This window comes from Sabethes cyaneus, chromosome 2 (assembly GCF_943734655.1).
Source record: "Sabethes cyaneus chromosome 2, idSabCyanKW18_F2, whole genome shotgun sequence".
Lineage (NCBI taxonomy): Eukaryota > Metazoa > Arthropoda > Insecta > Diptera > Culicidae > Sabethes > Sabethes cyaneus.
In genome coordinates, this window is record NC_071354.1 from 184,225,391 (window position 1) to 184,243,368 (window position 17,978).

At 43.0% G+C, this 17,978-nt stretch overlaps 1 protein-coding gene across 1 annotated transcript; it reads right to left on the bottom strand.

Annotated features, from left to right (window-relative positions):
• Nucleotides 1-7,127: 7,127 nt before the first annotated feature.
• Nucleotides 7,128-9,148, bottom strand: LOC128736911 (UDP-glucosyltransferase 2-like). The gene is made up of 5 exons (XM_053831421.1): nt 9,037-9,148; nt 8,747-8,976; nt 8,390-8,681; nt 7,781-8,330; nt 7,128-7,716 (listed from the first exon to the last, which is right to left on the bottom strand). The coding sequence occupies exons 1-5, from the start codon at nt 9,144-9,146 to the stop codon at nt 7,336-7,338; spliced, it is 1,563 nt and encodes a 520-aa protein (XP_053687396.1). The 5' UTR covers nt 9,147-9,148; the 3' UTR covers nt 7,128-7,335.
• Nucleotides 9,149-17,978: the final 8,830 nt, after the last annotated feature.

Below are 17,978 nucleotides of genomic sequence, written 5' to 3' on the forward strand. Positions count from 1 at the left end.
AAACGGTTGACTTGGATTTGATCGCCATATTGACTTTTACCAGAAAATTGCCCTTTTCGCCAAAAGCACTCCAACCGATTTCAGTTTTAAGCTCACCATTGTAAAGCTGAGAAAAAATCTATATGAAGCATTCATTAAGTGTACTGTGTTCCAATGGGTATGAAATGGAGAGAGTTGCCTGGAAGGAGCGTCAAACATAGCTCTGGCTTTCTCAAGCTCCCACCTAGCGCCTCCACGCAAATCTAAGTCAAATGATGACGGTCGATGGTCTTACCCGAAAATGCATGTACTTACTGAAGCAGCTAAGCTAGGAGGTGCGAACTAGAGCGCCTGTTCTCCAGGTGAGGGGCGGCTCACACCGCGTCTGTCTCGTAACGGGCGGCTGAATATGTAATGCTGTATCCCGCAAGCTATACCTAAGATGGCGACCCATAAGCGGGATGTAGGTATTGCGACCCCGGTGAGGTAGTATACCGAAAACTCAATTACCACGAACAACGAAGGAAGAAATTCAGGACGGAACAATCGGTATAGGACACGGCAAGGGACAAGGAAACGATTAAGGGATAATGATAGGAAACTTGGTACCTGGAATGTCCGAACTCTCCATGAACCGGCACGGGCTGGCTTGCTTGCTCGAGAGCAGCATCAACTCGGAGTGGAGATCGCTGCTATTCAGGAAGTTCGGTTGCCAAATTCCGGGGAAAGGGAGTTCCGTGCAGTAGACCCTATTGTAGGCACTTCTTTCAAGTACCACATCTACTGGCGGTAAAAAAGCAGAACATGGAGTCGGTTTCGTAGTGTTGCGAAAACAAAAGCAACGAGTTAACCGGTGTAGGCCCGTAGGTGACCGTATATGCGTGTTGAGGATTAGGAGCTAATTCTTCAACTACAGCCTAATCAACTTATACGCACCGAAAAATGATAAATCTGATGATGCTACGGACGAGTTTTACGACAGGCTTGAGAGGACCTACGGAGAGTGCCCAAAACACCACGTGAAAATCATCATCAGAGATGCAAATGCGCAGATCGGGAGGGAGGAATTCTTCCGTCCAGTCATTGGAAGACATAGCCTTCATCTGTCGACCAATGATAACGGTCTGAGGTTCATACATTTTGCCGCGGCCAGAGGAATGGCCATCTGTAGCACCTACTTTCCACGTTTGGATATTCGGAAATACACCTGGAGGCATCCGAATGAAGACTCTAGCTCTCAGATCGATCATGTCTTGATTGACGGTCGACATTTTTCGGATGTTATCTACGTGCGGTCTTTTCGGGGACCAAATATCGACTCTGACCACTATCTCGTAGTGAGTAAGATTCGCGCAAGGCTGTCGAACACGGCAAAAGCTCGCACTGAGAGGACGCTGCGTTTCAACATCCAGCGGTTAACGGCAGACGGCGTAGCAGTGGAGTACGCCAGGAAGCTTGATCAACGAATCGCAGGTAAAAGAGAAGATATAGGTGGGCTGTGGAGGAACATCCATGGTGGCATAGAAACAGCTGCGAGAGAGGTGGCAGGCACGGCGCGTGGAAGACAGCGTAACAGCCGGGTTGATGCCGAATGCCAGAGAGTGACAGATGAAAAGAGCCAGGCCAGGAGTTGCATGCTCGCTGCGGGAATGCGTCAAAACAGAGAGAGGTACAGAGAGACTAGAGCTGCGGAAAAAAGAATCCATCGTCTAAAGAAACGCAAGTACGAGGAACACGTGCTCGCTGGCGCAGAGGAGCGATACGCCAGCAACGACACACGAAGTTTCTATAAAACGGTGAGATACAGGAGTTTTGCCATGCCTGTGATGTGCAATGATAGTGCTGGCAACCTGCTTACCGACAAAACGGCGGTAGCAGCCAGGGGGAAGGAGCACTTCCAGACACTGTTGAATGGAGAGGTAAATGCGGAGATCAGCAGGAACAGGATAGGAATTGTAAGCGATGGTCAATCTGTGGAGCCACCAACACAGGAGGAGGTTAAAAAGGTAATCAGTGAGCTGAAAAACGGTAAGGCTGCTGGGAAGGACGGTATCCCGGCTGAACTTTAAAAGCGGGAAGCGAGCGGCTGTTCGAAGCAATCCATCGGATCATTGTCAGGATCTGGGAGGAAGAACAAATGCCGGCGGAGTGGTTGGATGGTCTTATTTGCCCAATTTTCAAAAAGGGACATCGACTGGAGTGTAAAAACTATCGAGGAATTACATTGCTCAATTCTGCTTACAAGGTGCTTTCCCGTATCCTATTCTGCAGCCTGAGACCGTTAGCGGAGTCTTTCGTCGGCGAGTACCAAGCTGGTTTTCGTGAGAGTCGTTCCATGACGGATCAGATGCTTACCCTGCATCAGTTGCTAGACAAGTCCCGGGAATACAACTTGCAGACATACCATATGTTTGTGGACTTTAAAGCGGCGTACGATTCAGTTAAACGAAACATGGTTTTCCGACGAAACTAGTTACGCTGATTCGTGCGATGCTGGACGGATCCAAATCATGCGAATAGAGGATGAGACCTCAGCTGCTTTCGTGACGTTGGATGGATGGACTGAAGCAAGGGGATGCACTCTCTAACCTGCTATTCAACATTGCCTTGGAAGGTACATTACGAAGGCAAACGTGGAAAGGAATGGAACTATCATCACGAATCATCAGCATGTGAGATCTTCTTGGTTTTGCGAATAACGTCGATATCATCGGAATCAACCGTAGAGCAGTGGAAGAGGCCTTCAAGCCTTTTAAAAGGTAAGCGGCGAGATTGGGGCTTAACATTAACACCGTCAAAACGAAGTACATGGTTGTTGGTAGGGAACGTGGGAGCCCAGGTGGTGTTGGTGCCGAGGTGGAGTTAGATGGGGAACGATATGAAGTAGTGGAGGAATTTATATACCTTGGTACACTCGTGACATGTGACAACGATGTAAGCCGCGAAGTGAAACGACGAGTTGCAGCCGCGAATCGGGCTTTCTACGGATTACGTAGCCAGCTGAAGTCCCGTAGTTTGCAAATTCGCACAAAACTGGCGTTCTACAGAACACTAATCCTCCCGGTGGCCCAATACGGACAATCATGGACGCTACAGGAAGCTGATCGGCGAGTACTTGGGGTTTTTGAGCGTAAAGTTCTGCGATCTATACTTGGTGGTGAAATGGAAAATGGAGTGTGGCGCAGACGCATGAATCACGAGCTGTACCAAGTATACAAATATGCTAATATTGTGAAGGTAGTGCAATGTGGCAGGCTGCGGTGGGCTGGACACGTGGCCAGAATGCCCGACGAAAGAGTAGCCAAAACTATTTTCAGCAGAGAACCAGGAAGAGGCCGTAGACTCCGAGGTAGATCCCGCACTCGGTGGGTGTGTGCTGTCGAAGACGATGCACATTCAGCTGGTGCTCGTGGGGATTGGAGAACGGCAGCCCAGGACCGACGGTACTGGAGGACCATAATTCGTTCGGCGCAGGATCGGTAAGGGACAATTGCCACTAAAGTAAAGTAAGTAATTGTGTTCCAATTCGTTGAATTTGTTGAACTCGGACGACTGGATAGCCATGATTGACTGATGTTTTTGCAGCGGCCACTTCAGTTGTGTTTCAATATTTGTAGACTTTGTGTCTGTAGTGGCTCTGTCTCAACGAAAAATACTCTACATTACTACGTGGCTGCATGACAGAACAGAGAGCTGACTCGGAGGGTTTAAAAAAGAGCGGGACGAGAAAAGAACGTACGTTCCACCATAACTCCGAAAAGGGCGGTTCTTCATCAAAATTGGCAAACATGCTCCTTGATGCAAAAGAATCAACGCAGGGAAATTGACAGAGGGAAGGTGGTCCCTAACAAGGAGGGGAGATTCAAGTGACTGTGAGAAAAGAGGGGGGTTCCATCGAGGAGAGATATGTGAAAAAAGTCCTTCGTTTCTGTTATAGTCTTCAAATTGACGCTGTATACACTGACCTGATCGATCGTGTCAATCATAGGATATTATGTGCTAAGTGTGATAAACTCGGAATATCTGTCACGATGGTTGAATATATAAAATCGTTCCAGCGGGGTCGTAAAATTGCTGTGAGGCAAGCAACGTTACAATCTTGCTGGTTTAGAAACAATTCCGGAGTCCCTCAAGGCAGTATCTTTGAGCCTCTACTGTTTTCGATATTACCTCGTGACACGGGATTCTTGTATTCCGATGACACAAAAATCTACCAGCTTATTCAATGCTGCGATGGTTGCTTCAGACTCCAAGCACTATTTTCTCGCTGAATGGTGCCGTCGTAATTTTATGACATTAAGTGTCGCCAAATGCACTGCGATGAGCTTTCAACGCAAAAAACAGCTTTTGTTGTTTGATTGTTGATTCATATTGATGGAATATCTTACACTCTTTAATAATTCTACCCGTAAATAGGACGGATTTAGCTAAAGCTAGGTTGAAACTACTCAAAATTCCCTTAAAGTGTTCAAACTCAAATTTTGGGTAAAAAATTCAACCAATTTTGGCTACTTGCTACCGATAATTGAATTATTCTCTGTGACAAATAACGTACTTTCAAGTTTCTACTCCCAATTTTTTGGTTGAAAAACTACTCAAAATCTGAGTTTGTACTCTTTAAGGGAATTTTGAGTAGTTTCAACCTAGCTTTAGCTAAATCGTCCTAGGAAAGTGAGTATGAATGTATGTTCCACCATAATTCCGGAACGGAGGAAGGTTCAAATGGGTAAACGGGTGCGTTTCTCTTGCATTTGGAACGATAGCAGTTGTACAAGTGGGTGGATTGATTTCTGAAAGGGGCAGGGAATAGGGTGGCCATTAACAAGGGGGTGGTTCAAAAACGTAACAAAGTCTTTGTGTCGATTTATACGGATTACCGAGAAGAAGATAAATTTACAAGTGGCTGGAGGACAACAAAAGGAGAACTGACAAAGGAAGTGTACACATTCAAATGAAGAAAAAGGGTTTTATCTTTTGCATTATGAGAATTTTCGTTACAATAACAGAGGTACAAGTGACTGAAAGATAAAGGGCCCGATTAAGATCGCGCAATCAACTAGTGATTCATAAAATACAATAAGATAAACATTGAAATGTATTATGTGTAATAATAGATTTGGGAGCTGGCTGTTCAGTTTTTAAATGAAGTAGACGATTTGTTCTCTTTTACATCTGAAGTTTTTGGAGCGTCTTAGTAGAATACGGAACCAGAAATTATATAAAAAAGAAAACAATTCCTATTAAATTGTACTATCTATATTTATTAGCAAATAAATATAGATAGTAAAATTTAATTGGAATAGTTTTCTTTTTTATTTAATTATAGGCTCTTTTGCATCAACGTTTCGATCTCAGTATTGGATCTTCTTTAGGGCTTCTAAATTATGTCTTTTGTTAGCTAATTGTGACTTAGCGCCTAGCTAAAAGTAAATTTGGAGGCATAGAACAATCTATAACTCGGGAGTGTCACAGAAAAACCCATAAATAACTGGATTGCAGTAGCTTGGAAGTTGCTTGAAATTCATTTACGTAGGTTTCGTCGACCATTAAAATATATTCGTTGAATTTCCTCAAAACTTCTTAGCTACCAAATCCTACTCCAAGTGCCGATCCGGATGCTTACTGGCACTGTAGAACCTATAGCCTTCTCGAGCGAGGATATTTCGAGTGACTTGATAGTTGGTATCGTACCGTCTAGCCATATTCCGGATGGAGATCCCAGGATTGGACTTGAAACTCGATTTTGGCATCCTTAGCACTTTCGCTAACTTTGATCCACACCACTCTGGATTTCCCAGGTGTTTGTGCAAGATTTTTTTTTGCGTCGTTCGGGCTCCATTCTCTCCTGCTCCGCAATGTGGTGGAATATTTTTGCTAAACTTGCACCAGTTGTTTTTCATTAAAATGTAAACAAAGTTATGTCAAATGGATCCAGTTCGTACCGCAAGGGGCGTGCCGGTGACACACGAGGAGCGTCCAAATTTACTTTCAGCCAGGTTTTATCTTGTAATTTGTGCGCACATTTAAAAGCAAAGAGAAAATCGCCTGCAAGGTTATTGAGCATAATCGATTTTTAAATGCTCTTTTTAAACAAATCATTATATTTCGCAACCAGTAGAAGATAGCTAGCTACTTTATTCTACAAAGTTGCTTATTTAAGTATGTTCTACAACTTTTCCGAAGACAAAATTTTTTTGAACTTATTCGGAAAAATTGAAAATTGTATCGCCCTAATAGGTGAATTCACGGCCTCCATAATAGTATAAGAAAATGAGCTATATCTCAGTAATAAACTTCTCCAAAGACCCAATTTCTAATGTCCTCGTTTTTGTGATTTTGGACCGCTGTGCAATGGGCGGGACAGGTTGTGAGAATGCTAGGCAATAACCCATATTTCGCTTTCTGAACATCGCAATCGCACATTAGACTAACAATGAAAATTATATTTTCATATTGGAAGCTCTTCACTCCTCCCCTAGAGATCTTGAAGTTGATCATTCAAAACTACATACAATGCAATAAAATTACCTCTCAGGGGATTATTCGAAATGAAAAATTCCAATACCTATAGTTCTCTTGATAATTGGGAATTGAAAAAGCATTTGCAAATTAATTCTGACGTTGAAATCAGAAAAAAATATTTCAGTAGATATTCAGCTCCCAGATAACACAAAATCGTAATAGAAAGTTCACATTAAATCGTTTTCATGTCAATTTCACATTGGCATTGTATAATGATTAGAGTATGTCAAACTGAAGTGAACAATAAGTTGTTTTGCAGTCGTCCGTGTCTTCATATACAATTCATGACTGTGAATTATAAAGCAGTATAGACGATTTCAATATTAAGTTATATCTTAATCATATATTCAGGAGTATTTAGTTGCGTGTTATAAAAACTACGCAAAATAGAATTACAAATAGCTGTCATAATTTTCGCACGTATATCGCCTCCACTTTGGTACATATATGTTCTTATATGGATAACTTTTTCGTTCAGATATGATTTCGTATATCTCAGTTGCAATCGAGATATACAAACCAAATGGTTAACTGGGCTATTGCAAGATTAAATTAAAATTTCTGAGACAGAAAGCTTTCGGATTAGGGATCTTTTTCTAATATGTTTGCTTATAATAACACTTTCATACAACACCAATTAACACTTACGTCATATTACGTTAAAATCAAATGAACAGTAATTCGAATACATGTCATTCAACTATAGTCTCTGTAATTTGTGGTGTCGTGTTTTACTAACACAAATTAATAATCTAACAAATTTAGTTACTACCATAAAACCTAGACAAAGAAGCAGCAATTCTCACATGATCGCGCAACTTCGTAAGAAACATTTTAATTCTGCTTTTTCTTCTCCACCTGTTTTTTGCGTTTTTGGAAAACACATTTCTTTAAGAACAGTAAAAATACGATCGTTGGTACCAGCACTAGAAAACCGATCACGTCCACCAGGTTGCTTCTTAAGAATCCTAACTTCAGCACAGGGGACTGCAGACTGTCATCGTCGGGATGCCGCAGGACCCACTCGATCCACCAAACGGCACGCGTTATCGGTTTTTCCGGCTGGTCGCGAAAAAGTGCCGATACTTTTTTCATGTTCTCCCGATAGCTAGGCGTTTCCAGCACCTTCACGATGGTGCTTCGTATTTGTTCAGTTGTTAAGGTTTGTAGCACCATCTTTTCCGCAACCCCTAATCGAATGGATCTTTGTAGATTCTGAAACAAAACATGCGCTAGATAAGAACTGATTAATATCTGGTTAATACTACTTTCAACCTACACGATGCTGGTCGGCGATAAATGGCAGTCCAATTATGGGCACTCCGTGCCAAGTGGCTTCGTGAGTACTTAACATTCCCGAGTGAGTAATAAAGGCCCTAACTTTTGGATGCGCCAAAATATCATTCTGCGGTAGCCACTTCCGTATAATGACATTTTTTGGCAAATCAAAACTCAAATCCGATTCGAATTTCCACAAAAAATTGTAATCCGGTATATTTCGCATGGCTTCAATAAACATTCGCTGACGTTCGCTGCCAAGCTGATCACTTCGAACGTTCGTGCCTAGTGAGAACAGTACTGCTCCCTTCTTACCAGCTGAGATAAAATCTTCGATATCCTTGGGCAGCTTTTTGGCATCCCTTATTTGCAAACCACCAACCGGGATCAAGTTAGGAGGCGCTGGTTCTGGATAATCTATCGAATAATGTGCATTGACTAAAATGATTTTAGACAGGCGGTCAATGTCGGTAACATAAGGAAGATCATCGTACTGGAAATACTCTCGCACCATACTGTCCAGTCTCGGATTGCTGTAATATGTTCGATAGCTAAAAAATAACAAAAAGTTGTAGTACGTTGTCCAAAAACAAACAAATTTTATACAAACATATAATCAACAGAGTAGAGGATCGTATTCTGAACTCGTTGGAGAAACGTCATATCAGTTCCGTAAGGCAAGGAATAAAATGGCACATAAGCCGAGTACTTGTGACCGCCTATAACGTCGGTAACGTAGGGTGGGTTACTGAATGCCGTCACGCTGACTAGTGGTGGATAATTGAATTTATGTATTAGGCCATTCATACATCCACCGCACGTCATATCGTACAGAACAAGATCAAATTTGAAATTGTCTGGGTAATTCTTAACAAATTTCAGTCCTTCAGATTTGAGAACCCCTATAAAACAAACAATTCGATTAACTCAATAAAATCGTTATTATTAATTTACTATTATGACGCACCCCTGCATTCCTGAATAACGAAGTCTCCGTAGAAAGAAACTATCGCTTTGAAGATGTTTTCATTGGCCATTTCCATTAGATCTATGTTGTCGTGTCCACTGTATAGCTCGGGGTACGTTTGCTCCAGTTCGACATAGTGGACGTTGGCAGGTGAATCTTTTTCTACGTCTGCTGAAAGAATGGTTAGATTGTGACCTTTTGCTGCCAGTGCATCCACGATTGCCCGATTCCTACCGAAAATAAGTCAATTGTTTTCAAATTGTCGCCAACCCAGTTCAACTTTATTTTACCAAATGTGATGACTTGGACTAGCAACTCCGAATAAACACAAAATATTTGCACCAAACACGGTGTTCACCAGCTGAGTCGCAATCAGCAGAACATACACCAATTGCGCCATTCCTGAGTTTAGTTTGAATGGCACGCGATCTACACACAACCACTCGCGGGACACGACTGAATGGAATAGATAACGGAGAGGCCGTCAATTGACCGGGTGCCACTACTGGCGTAAGTTTTTAGCCATCCAAGGTCGCTCGTTATCTAATTTTGGCCGCTGGGCATGAACTTGCAATATGTGTTGATTGCAGCCGCCGAATCAAGTCGGCAACGGCCATTGACTTCTTGACTTCTTTAATCAAATGTATCGATATATGGATATTTGGCTATCATTCAAATTTACTTACTAATCTATTTGTTGAATAAAAAAGCATTTACTAAAATTTGCTAAAGTAATCATATGATTAGTGGACTTATCTGATAAAGTATCATGAGACCTATATATTTCCGGCAGACCTATTTGTTCACATTGTTCACACAGTAAACACAGTAAAGATAGAGTGAAACGAAAATTTATCTTCTACTTAGACTATTTATTTATTAAAGATTTATTAAAAGATGCAGATTTCGCATCCAACTCGCTTCATTTGATTTGTTTCGCTTCAATGAAAATATCAGCGACGTTGTATATTACATTTGAATTCAATTTTAAGCATTTAGCGACTGTTAACATCTAAATTTAACACACACAAGGTTTCAGAAAACTAAAGTTCTTATCCGGTGCCAACCCGGACGTTGTGTGGGACTCTCACCCACCAAAACCTCATCCTTGCCCTCTGCCTGGATTCCCTCGGTACCACAATGAAGTATTACATCAGGAGGAGTATGTGCTGTTGCATTTTTCCAATTATCACGCTTTCTAGCGTTACTCCTTCAGGCATATCGAGGGGATGCCGTGCTCATGCACTTTGCAGTTATCAACGCCGGCTAACGTTACTGGGTCACCGTTCGTTCCCATTTCGGATTGCCATATTCTTCCATCCTGCTTCTCCATTCGGTCGTGATATTAATTTTAAATGAAAGGTGTTTTCCGTCGAAGAGCCTGATCGCAGAAATCAAGCTGTTGGCCGTCGCGTATCCCAAAGTTGCAACCGTACGAGGCTCGCGAGATCATAGAGTCCATGCTACATAAAACTAGTCGGGCAATCAAACAGACCGGTGGTCTCTCTTAGGAGAGTAGCGCGAAGCCACCTTGTTCGCCAAGTTTATGAGCTCTGCCACGCACGGTTACAAAAGGAGTTAGTTTTGCTCTGCTTAATCGCGTATTTCAGTGCGGCCTTGGAAACGCGGAGGTCACTTCTTCTTTCCTCTCTTGTCTCGGTACTTCTTGCTCTCTGGAAGCACCTTTTAGCTCTGTTGCAGTTAGCTCGTATTGCGTTGAGTGACTCGTTCCACCAGTACCGGGCGCCGTCGGTTTCTAGACTCCACCTTCCTCGGCATGGTTGTGTCGCATGCTCTCATTAGCGCCTCGGTCAGCTCGTCGGCATCACAATTCTGGGCTTCGCTGTGTGGTAGTAGTGCCTCGACAAAGAGGTCCTTGTCGAATGCCTCCATTTTCCACTGCCGCTCTTGAATTCTTCCTGTTTGTGCTGCCACGGGATTCCGTTGGCCAATAGTGTACCGTATAGCTGTACCACTGTACCGTATAGGTGATCACTGTACGTGAACTCTTCGCACACTCTCCAGCTAATGTCGGTTCTCAGCGACGGGCTGCAGAAGGTGACGTCGATAATAGATTCTCGGCCATCTCTGTGGAAGGTGCTGGTGGTTCCAACGTTGCTCGGCTCTACTTCGAGCGTTGCCAGTGCTTCAAGTAGGCTGGCTCCTCTGGCGTTCGTACATCTACTTCCCCAGTGTGTGAGTGTGCGTGCGTGCGTGCGTGTGTGTGTGTGTGTGTGTGTGTGTGTGTGTGTGTGTGTGTGTGTATGTGTGTGTGTGTGTGTGTGTGTGTGTGTGTGTGTGTGTGTGTGTGTGTGTGTGTGTGTGTGTGTGTGTGTGTGTGTGTGTGTGTGTGTGTGTGTGTATGTGTGCGTGTGTGTGTGTGTGTGTGTGTGTGTGTGTGTGTGTGTGTGTGTGTGTGTGTGTATGTTACGCTTTCCAATCTCACCCATTTTCCTCAGAGATGGCTGGACTGAAAGATTGCCATTTCTAACTAATGGTTTAGCACAGTTGTAACGAACAGATGTTCTGATAAAACCCGGCGCAATCAACCATTCCATCAAAGTTAGCTTAAACAAAGTGTTTGTTTACCCAGCAACAGTCGAAAACATGTCTATGCGACGGATGGCGGGAAAAGCAAAATATCGGTTTTCTATTGCGGATTGCAAGGAAAATGGTCCAATGTATAAGTGCGCAATCGCTCATAAGAGTGCTATTTTAGCTTAAATCGTTTTAGGCTCTTCGGCGCACTTATTGCTTGGAATGTAACGAAAAAGTGCTCCGAAGTTACCGAAACGATTTAATGTAAAATAGCACTTTTATGAGCGATCTCGCACTTTGGATGGTACAATTCTCAGTCATTCAGTCAGTTCATGCAATCAGTAATACTATTTTCAGCTTTTCGCGTGCATTTTCATTATTTTTTTACGTATAAACCTGACACAGACCAAAACACAACAACTGGAAAAAGAATCATGCAATTCCGTTAAGCCGTTCTTGAGTTTATTCTATACATACACCATTGCCAACTTGGTTTTATTATATAGATATAGTAAATCCTAATACATATATAATAATAACCATTATGGACATGCATTAAGCATGCCTTGAATGAAATGAATCGGCTGGTAAACGGCTGAATAATGCGTACCGTCGGTGCCTTGTGCACGTGTAGGCATAAAATAGACCCTACTGTGGTTCATAGCCTCTTATTCAGCAACTCATATTCCTACCGCCTTGTGGTACCAGCCGGGATACGAGCAACTTTGGTGGAGATCGGGTAACCAACCCCGGTGGAAGCCAAGGTGACAGGAAAGGAGGGCTCTTTCGAGCTTCGTTGGCCCTCCGGTGAAACAGGGGTTGGTGTAGCAGGCTTTGCAAGCCGTCACCACGAAAAATACTAAAGCACGGAACGAAGAACAAATAAATTCTTACTGGAACAATCGGAATAGACCCATGCGACGAAAAAGAACTATGCATCTCGGGACGTGGAACTGCCGATCTGTCAACTTCCAAGGGAGCACTCGAGTGCTCTCCGACGTATTGAAGAGCCGCAAATTCGAAGTCGTAGCGCTGCAGGAGGTGTGCTGGAAGAGTTCAACGGTACGTACGTTCAGAGATGGACATACCATCTACCAGAGCTGCGGCAACACACACGAGTTGGGTACAGCTTTCATAGTGATGGGCGAGATGCGGAAACGGGTGATTGGGTGATGGCCAATCAATCCTCGAATGTGCAGGTTGAGAATCAAGCGTCGATTCTTCAATATAAGCACCATCAACGTGCACAGCCTTCACCTAACTAGTTCCGATGACAGCAAGGAGGAATTTTACGCACAGTTGGAGCGTGAATACGACCGCTGCCCAAAATATGATATCAAGATCGTCATCGGGGATTTCAATGTTCAGGTCGTCCAGGATGAGGAATACAAACCGGTGATTGGAAGGTTCAGTGCACACCAGCGAACCAATGAAATGGGCCTAAGACTTATCGACTCTGCCGCCTTCAAGAATATGGCCGTACGTAGTACCTTTTTCCAGCACAAAATCCATCACAAGTACACCTGGAGGTCACCAAATCAGACAATCTCACAAATCGACCACGTTTTGATCGACAGTCGGCACTTCTCAGACATTATCGACTCCTATCGAAGCGCTAACGTTGACTCGGACCACTACCTAGTGATGGTTAAGATGCGCCCAAGACTCTCCGTTGTGAACAACATGCGGTACCGACGCCAGCCTCGGTTAGATCTCGCGCGGCTGAAGCAGCCGGACGTCGCCACAAACTACGCGCATTCACTCGAAGCTGCGCTGCCGGAAGAGGACGAGCTGGACGAAGCCCCTCTCGAGGACTGTTGGAGCACTATCAAAACAGCCATCAGCAGTGTAGCGGAGAGCTCCATCGGGCATGTGGCCCGGAATCAGCGGAACGATTGGTTTGACGATGAATGTAGGAGGGTGATGGATGAGGAGAACGCAGCACGGGCGGCCAAGATGCGCAGTGCCACACGTCAGAACGTGTAAAGACACAAACAGAAGAAGATGCAGCGAAACCAAATATTTCGGGAGAAAAAGCGCTACATGGAAGAGCAGGAATATGCAGAGTTGGAGCAGCTGCATCGTTCTCAGGAAACGCGAAAGTTCTACCAGAAAATGAACGGATCCCGCAAAGGCTTTGTACCGCGAGCCGAAATGTGTCGGGACAAGACTGGCAGTACTCTGACGGACGATCGTGAGGTGACTGATAGGTGGAAGCAGCACTTCGACGAACACCTGAATGGCGCCCGGGCGGAGAACCATAGCGGCGGGGAAAGCGATTTCGACGATGCAGCAAACGGGGAAGAGGTGTCAGCCCCAACGATAGGCGAAGTTAAGGAGGCCATCATGCAACTAAAGAACAACAAGTCAGCTGGAAAAGATGGCATCGGAGCGGAGCTTATTAAAATGGGACCAGAAAAGCTAGCCGTTTGACCGACTAATTGTTAGAATTTGTGATACGGAACAGCTACCGGAGGAGTGGAAAGATGGGGTTATCTGCCCGATCTACAAAAAGGGCGACAAGTTGGACTGTGAGAACTATCGAGCGATCAGCGATGCCGCCTATAAAGTGCTGTCCTAAATCATTTTCCGCCGTCGGCCGTGAATACAGAGTTCCCACGCATCATTTATTCGTTGACTTCAAAGCCGCATATGATACCATCGACCGGAAAGAGCTATGGAAAATCATGGACAAGAACAGCTTCCCCAGGAAGCTCATCAAACTGATTAAATCTACGATGGATGGTACACAATGCTGTGTTCGGATTTCGGGTGGATTGTAAAGTTCATTCGAATCACACAGAGGGCTTCGTCAAGGTGATGGTCTTTCACGCCTGCTGTTCAACATAGCGCTACAAGGTATTATCAACACGCGGGGCACGATATTCAATTCTAACAATTAGTCGATTGGATATTATCGGCAGAACATCTGTGGCGGTGGCTGAACAGTACACCAGACTAAAGCGCGAAGCAGAAAAGATTGGGTTAAAGGTAAATACGTCTAAAACAAAGTATATGCTGGCCAGCGGAACCGATGCCGAACGACACCGCTTGGGCAGCAGTATACTGATCGACGGCGATGAGTTTGAGGTAATCGATGAATTTGTCTACCTTGGCTCACTGGTAACGGCGGACAATGATACCAGCCGTGAGATTCGGAGGCGTATTATCAGCGGAAGTCGTGCTTACTATGGGCTCCACAAGCAATTGCGGTCGAGTAGACTAAGTCCCCGTACAAAGTACACCCTGTACAAGACGCTTATTAGACCGGTTGTTCTCTACGGGCATGAAACATGGACAATGCTCGAGGAGGACCTGCGAGTGCTCGGAGTTTTCGAACGACGAGTGCTAAGAACGATCTTCGGCGGCGTACAGGAGAACGGAGTATGGAGGCGGAGGATGAACCATGAACTCGCACAGCTCTATGGCGAACCTAGTATCCAGAAGGTGGCTAAAGCTGGACGGATACGATGGGCAGGGCATGTTGCAAGAATGCCGGACATCTACCCTGCAAAGATGGTGTTCGCCTCAAATCCGGTAGGAACAAGACGACCAGGAGCGCTGCGAGCAAGATGGTTAGACCAGGTGGAGCGAGATCTGGCGGGAGTACTCGGTGGAATTGGAGAGCGGTAGCCCTCAACCGAGTTACATGGAAAAACTTTGTTCAACAGGCTTTGTCTTCCCAGCAAACCACAAATCGTATAATAATGTGTGGAAATCATCTTAAATATCGCTAAACAAATTCGAAATCGTGCTTAAAGCATAATAAAGCGCACCCTAGTTTACATTTATTCGTACAAAATGATAGTAACTGATTCACATACGATTGTCGTCACAGAATTGTTTAGCATTATGGAACTAATCATGTTGAGTCGGATTTCTTCGCATACAAATACTTATGAATGTGAAATGTTTTCATATAATTTGAAGTACGTATATCGCCTCCAAAACAGTACGCATATGCTGGTTTCGTGCATCGAATGCGATTTTTCTAGATACATTTCGGTACATATATCATATTTGATACTTTGATATACGTACGAAAATGTTTGCTGGGTTAGGACGGCAGGCCACCTAAGTAAGTAAGTGAATGAAATATTGCTACAGTTTTGCTTAAAACCAATAAAATGACCTTAAACAATTAAATATAACACTCTCATGACACACACTAACCATACATGCCTCAACTAAATCCAGGTCTCATATACATGATCTAAATACACATTTCATTTTCAATCATCAGTGCGTTAGCTAGCAAATAAGATTTCTTATCTTCTGCAAAAAATTTAATGTTCGCAATATCCATTTTACTGAGATTTAAATAGAAAATGTTTTTATTAGTATATCGTATACGATGTACACGATAGCTGAAGAAGATCTGATTTACTGAAATTAAAGATATGTACATTAACCATTGTTGAAAAAAAGTGAACAATTGAAAACGGTTCGTAATCGGCTGTTTGGCGAAACTTCTATTGGATGTCGGAACAGGAGCGTTGTACGGCCGTCTTGTCATGTTTCCGAATGCTTCACTTGATTCTACCAATCAACTATTTGCAATTCGTGGCTCTCCAGCTATTTTTGTACACCAAGGAACTCAAAAAACCGAAGAAAGCTTCGATTGGGCGACACTGAGGTAGATTTGTGGGGTTGTGGTTTTTGGGTACAAATGGGCTCGAATGAGTATTCAGGAGCATTTGTGTTTGTTTGACGTAATCCGATTATGCTTGATCCAGTCGAAACACGTAGGGTAGATGATCCATTAGTTGCGCCACTAAGCACAATATAACTTCATTTTGCTTGTTTATTGAGGTATATGCTTCAATTAATGCTTGTGGGATATAAATTTATCAAATACAAGGTATTTGTCACAAGGCAAGACAATTGCTTTCGTTGTACGAGAAGCTTTATAAAGAAAAAATGAATTTTCCGATTCAATTATATTGTACCAACAGTTGCGCTAATGTTTCCTTAATTAAATTTGATGTTCCTTTAATTGTGGTATTCCATATACATTGCTAGGTTGCTAAGTGAAAAAGCATCGTAGCAAAACTATAGATGAGCGCCTATAGTTGTGCGTTCCAACTGCGCGTTGGATTTTGGAAAATTGGCATTTTAGCAAATAATATTTTAATTTTAAATGGTGTAGTCTATCTACCAATACTTCTAAAAACCTGTTTTATATAATGAATGTAATTGTTTTATCTAAAATTCTGCGGTGACGAAAATATGCATTAATAATGAATAGTAGCGCAACTATTGGATCAACTACCCTATTATCCAACTGCATGATATTTTTATAGAAACGGGATCAACATTTTCTTCAAACATTCATTCTGGTACACATCTTGATGGTTATCAATCAAGACCAGAGAGCTTGAACCATGGCATGCCTGTCTCGGAAATGGCAATGCACAGCATCACTTTCTGTTCAAACGTATGTTTAAACGTGTATTTTATATTCGGAGATGCAGTAGTATCGATCATTTCCGGGAATATGCGTCTTCGAAAGAGGGAAGTAATTTTCGTCATCCAAAACAACGCATTTTCCGGATTTTTTTTTTCAACCAGCGGCATTGTCCCTCAGTGTATTCCAGGGCTCTTGTCTTCTTTCAGCGCTTTATTTCGACTTTTTTTTTAAATATTTTGGAGATGTACAGGTGGGAACAGTTGAACTTTTTTGCGGCATCCCATTGGCTCACGGAATCCTTGTTGTCGAAGGCACGAGAAAAAGAACGAAGTCCTTCTGCGTCCAAATTTCAGACTGGTCTTCCATTACCTTACTTGCGAGTAATTGTTGGGGATCTTAGGATATGGTAAATAGTCGAAATAGCAACATAGAAGCGGATAACGCGCTCGCGAAATGCTTCTTGTTTGGACGCCATTTTGAGCAAAACTTGACAATCATGAACGAAACAAAAAATATTGGCAGAAAGAGGAGAGAGAGCTAACACTTACACACTCTCATTTCTCGTAGAGCTCGTTTGTTGTTGTGCATAGGGCCCCAGAATAAATTCCAAAATTTTAGTTGCCACCCGTTATTCAACCTGTGGTGAATATTTGGGACATCCTGTCAGACTATCGTAAACGATGCACACCGAAGCTTGATATGGGTAGGACCTAGGAGGGACAAACGATAAGAGTGTCTTTCCTCTCGACCTTAACCCATTATGACCCAGCGTATGATATATCATACCTCGTCTTCAAAACCTGTTTACTGCTAAATTTCAATAGTTAGCATTGTTAATATATCACTACAAGAGAGATAAGACATCAATCTGATGTGTGTGTGATATAATTTGTCAGTTTTTGTCATTTCATCTGTATTTTCAGCAGTGCAAAGTTGTGACAAATGGCGGAAAAAAAGTTGAAAAATTGGCGAAAAAATTTTTGTCTCCAAAACGCATGGAAAAGTCTACATTTAGTGACGAAACATTACCTGACATGTAAATTAGTATTTATATGTAAAGTCTATCACAAAATTCGGTAAGAAATCTGTAAAAAACTTTGTAATTTGTTTGTTTGAAACAGAGCCTATAAAATATTTAACCTGCGATATTTTGGCCTTGAAAGCATTCCAAATGATGATTTTGCGTTTCCCGACACATTCGAGCCATAATATAATAGATTACAGAGTTTCACTTCATTTGGTCCAAATTTAGGTATACCCGGGTCATAATGGGTTAAAGAGATT